General features: G+C 40.8%; 1 protein-coding gene across 1 annotated transcript; it reads left to right on the forward strand.

Annotated features, from left to right (window-relative positions):
* Positions 1–1910: 1910 nt before the first annotated feature.
* Positions 1911–3794, forward strand: TM35_000092500 (RNA-binding protein; the record flags this gene model as incomplete). Its single annotated transcript, XM_029024489.1, has 1 exon — positions 1911–3794. The coding sequence occupies one exon, from the start codon at positions 1911–1913 to the stop codon at positions 3792–3794; it is 1884 nt and encodes a 627-aa protein (XP_028884266.1).
* Between the last annotated feature and the right edge of the window lie 933 nt (positions 3795–4727).

Below are 4727 nucleotides of genomic sequence, written 5' to 3' on the forward strand. Positions count from 1 at the left end.
CTTCTTTTTTTTTTGTTATTTTTCTTGATGCCAAGTGAAAAATTCCCATCTAATATTTATTTATATCTTCTTCTTAACCTTTATGTATACGGCAGTTGTGTACTTCTCTGTTCTCCTCCTTCTCTCTCTCTCTCTCTGTTTGTGAGTGAGTGAGTGTCTGTTCTCAGTGTGGGATGACTCTGCAGAGTCGACTGTAATGAATGGATTGAATGAGAGGGGAGGAAACACGTAAAAGTGAAGTGTGGTGCGAGAGAAAAGAGAGGGAAAACTATACAAATGCAGTATACCGGTATATATATATATATGTTTATGTATGTGCATGAAGATATTGACAAGAAGAAAGAAAGCAAACACACACACTCACACACATACACCAAAAAAAAGCAAATAAAAATAAATGACTTATTTTTTTACTATTTAAGAAGAAGAAAAGAAAGTAACCTATAACAGCGAAATGTTTTTTTTTTTTCTTCTTTCTCTCCTACGGCCACGCAGTTTTCCACCATCTGGTGTCTCTTGATCATTACTGCCCCTTCTTCTGTACAGCTGATACTGCTGTAGAAAACCGTATTTACTGTTTCTCTTGTTATCATCATTCTCTTTATTGTGTGTTTGTTCATTCTCCTTCTTCTTCTTCTTTTCTCTTTTTTTTTTTTTTTAACTATTCTTCTAATTATTTTTATTTACTTTACATTTTCTTAAAGGCAGGGTTCTGATTGAGCTCCATCGTCCACAGTATCAAAATAAGGTCTCAGAGTGATGGGCCACTGCGAGTTTGAGTTCTGTTGCTGAAGATATTTGAGGTGAATGTCTACAATAAAAAAAAAAAAAAAACGAAGGACGATAAACTGCGTGAGTTTGAGAAGATGGAAAACGGTTGAGATGTGAAATGACAGTCCTTCACACGTGATGGGAAACAGTAAGTCTGATATCGGTGATTAAAGCCTGTGGGTCTCGTTGTTTTTTTCTGATTCCTAATCAGCTAAATTTTATTACTTTACTGTTGGGAGAAAGATGATTATTATCTCTTTCATATATATATATATATATATATATTTGTGTTAAGTATCTCTAAAGAGGACACCTGCACTTGAAGATTCGATGTGTTTATCGAGAGAAAAGGGATGAGGGAAGACTCCGTAGATCTTTCTTCTGTTCACACTGGCATTGCTACTTTTTTAAATCTCTTTCAGATGTTTTTTTTTTTTTTTTTTTTGCATTCGTTTGAGTTTTTTCTCTTTTTTCTTCCCTAATGGGGCCTGTGTTCTTTTATTATTATTCTCTTTCTTGGCTGAAATGCACTTGTGCATTCCTCCCACTCTATCGGTTCCTCATTCCACTTCTTTTCTTGTTTTAAAATAAGAAAAAAAAGGAAAGATAATATATAGCATTGTTTTTCTTTGGTTTTCTTTGCTGTTCTGTTTTTTTTCTTCTTTTCTTTTAATTCTATATTTTGCTTTTGGATTTACTTCTTATTGTTTTTTTTTTCTTGTTTTTCATTGACTATCCCCGCATAGTATTATTTCCGGTGCTCAGATATATATATTATCTACTATAAATAAATAAATAAATATATATATATATATATATTTGTGTGGTCTAGTTTTTTGCCAATATTTGCTGCATTTTTACACACACCAAATTAGGCTTTTCGTTCCCTTCCTCGTGGATTGCGTAGAGTGTCACTCACAGCAGGGAAAGTAAGTCAGAGGGGGAAAGTAGAGAAGAAGATTTCAAAGAAGAAGAAAAGAAAAAAGGATATACAAGCGAAAAGAAGAAAAAAAGAAAAGAACAGGGGTTGGGGGAAAGTTGTAATATTGCGCAGGGAAGAAAAAAGAAAAAAAAAAGAAAGAAACAAGAAGAAGAGAAAGAAATAAAGATATATTCGCACAGAAGCACACAAAGTAGAGATGCCTGTATTTAAAGACCCCAACCAACGTGTACATATGATTCTACAGCAGCTGGGCTACGAACCAACGCCCATGTACGGCAGTAATAAAGACGAAAAGGAGGACGGCAGCTACACCATGACTGCAGAGACCACCACTACTCCCATCACAACAGCAGCACTAACAGGAATAACGGGAACAGTGGAGGATGAGAACATTGTCGACCCCACACTATCACTAGAGCCGTACTTTGATGATGATGATGATGACGATGATGATGATTGCGATAATCTCTTCTTTGGAAGCAGTACATTTCATAGTTGTAATGATGAAGGCAGTGGGGTTGATAGAAACGGTCTCACCCTCACGGCCAGCACGGTGGATCTTAACAGAAGGAGTGGAGTGACGCCTGGCCCAGACCCACACAACGACACGCAGAGCAGCACCAATCTCTTCATTAGTAACTTTCCCCACAACTATGGCGAAAATGAACTGGAAGCGATGTTTGCCCCTTATGGTGAAATTCTCTCAGCGGCGGTGATGCGTAATATACACACCGGCAAAAGTCGCGGCACGGCCTTTGTTCGCTACGCCACAACAGAACAGGCGAAACGGGCCATTGCGGAAGTGAATGGGCAGAATGTCCGTGGCCGCACCATTTCTGTGCATTGGGCAAAGAAACAACACGATGACACGCCTGTTGGTGAGGCCCGCAAGAAGATCTTCAAACTGTTTGTGCGCAACATCCCACTTGATGTGACGCTGGAACAACTTAAGGAATTGTTCCGCCAGTACGGCCCAGTGAAGGAAATATCAATCCACAAAGACACCGCCCCGAATACCGCCAAGAGTGATGAGCGGCGCATTGCGTTTGTCACGTATCTCGCCGAGGGAGCGGCGGAGCGGGCGGCGGAGTGTGTGCACAACACCCGTCCCTTTCCAAGCAGCGGCTCCATTCCACTCATGGTGAAACTCGCAGAAGATACACCGGAACACTGCCGCCGCCATAACCAGCATTACTACAATAATTATAATATTAATGATGGTAATGGTAATGGTATAATGAGTTCTGGCAGCAGTTCGAATGGCACATGTGCAGGCCGACCTATTTTGTTTGTGAACGGGTTGCCGGAGACGGGAGTTCGCCCTGTTGGTGGGGACGGGCCAATAACAACATCGCCACTACCAGCCATACCCGTTCTTGTGCCAGCGCCTCTGCTCATGCCAACAACAACAATGCCATTCTGCAATCCGATGGTTGCCGGTCGTATTGTCTACATGCCGCCCGTTATTCCGGGCATTGGCGTTGGCGGACCACCATCGTACATCCTCGAGCAGCCGCTGGATTGCTGCGGGGCTGTCGGAGGAGTGCCGATGATGGGCGCCAAGACGGCTGGTGTGAAGTTTGGAGTGCAGACCGCAGGGAATCCCGCGGTGATGTTGACAGACACCGTTGCCCCTTCGTACAGTTCTGCGGGAGCGGCGCCCATGCAAAGAAGTGAATTCACAGGCATGCCGCTTTACATGTCATCTACGCAGAAACCAGCCACCGTGAATGGCTCCGCTGCGATCTACGGCGTTGGAACGGAGGATCCACAACTGCCGCCGTGGAGTTGTCTCGCCCCAAACAGTTCTTCCACCGCTACTGTTCCACATTACTCCTGTTTGGTAAAAGCCCCAGCTGTTCGGAAGGTTCTGAATCCCCCTAATCCCATTGCCGTAGAGTTTATTCCCTCTCATAATGCTGATGAAAATGACAACGTTGGAGGGAAAACAATGGAACTGCTTGGAAAGGAGAAGGCTAAAGGCAAGCATAACAAGACACGCAATCATGTAGGTCCAGTCTCCATCCCTGCTGTTGCTGCCGCTGCTGGAGGCGACAGGAATACAGCAACACAAATGTAAGCTATATTGATAACGAGTATGGGGTTAAAATGAGCTCATGTGCCTTTGAGAGGATTCAAGGATTGGGAGACCTGAGCATGGGCTGTGTTGAGAGCCTTCAATGGTAAAGTAAAGGGATGGACAGCGAAAGAGAAGATTATGTGAAGGCATGTGGGAAGAAAACAAAAAAAAAAAAAGCGTACAGCAAGATACATAACTATATATATATATATATACAGCACTACAACACGTACACCACCAAATGAAGGGGATGGGAAAGTAATTTATTCTTGTTTTATTATTATTATTATTGTTATTATTTTATTTTATTTTTTTTTTTAAAGAAAAACTGGAGAGAAATGAGAATCCGTTTCTACAAGAAGAATGACGGTGTCGACAACAGCAGGAAGTACCTGCGGAGTAAGGAAGAACAGTGTTTCTTTAGAGAATAGAGAGTCAAAAAAAAAAAAAAAAATGAAGGTCGAAAGGGCATTTCTGAACGAAATGTACAGATGTAGAAGTTGCTTAATGGCCCTTACAAAGGGCTATTGGTAGAAGTAGTAGTGTTTTTTTCTTTTTTTCCCCCTTGTATGACCTTTTCATTTGCTTGCATTGTAAGTGTAACTTTCGCTTTTCTCTTTTGTTTTTCTGTGTTGATTGTTTTTTTTCTTTTTTTTTTTTTTTCTTTTGATTTCATTCAACACTTATACATACAGACGGTTGGGGAATATTATTTATGTATACTATTATGTATATCTGTGAGGGTTATCCATTAACTCAGACATGTGTACGTGGATATGAATATACATAAGTGCATGTATGAATTTATAACTTAAACCCTCTGTTTGTATTTGCGTCCGTGTGTATAAATGCACGGCGGAGAAAAACAAAAAAAAGAATACGGGAGAAATTTTCACTTACTATTATTTCATTGATTTTGCTTCTTTTTTTTTT

Source organism: Trypanosoma theileri, assembly GCF_002087225.1.
Source record: "Trypanosoma theileri isolate Edinburgh chromosome Unknown TM35_Tth_9_V1, whole genome shotgun sequence".
Taxonomy (NCBI): domain Eukaryota; phylum Euglenozoa; class Kinetoplastea; order Trypanosomatida; family Trypanosomatidae; genus Trypanosoma; species Trypanosoma theileri.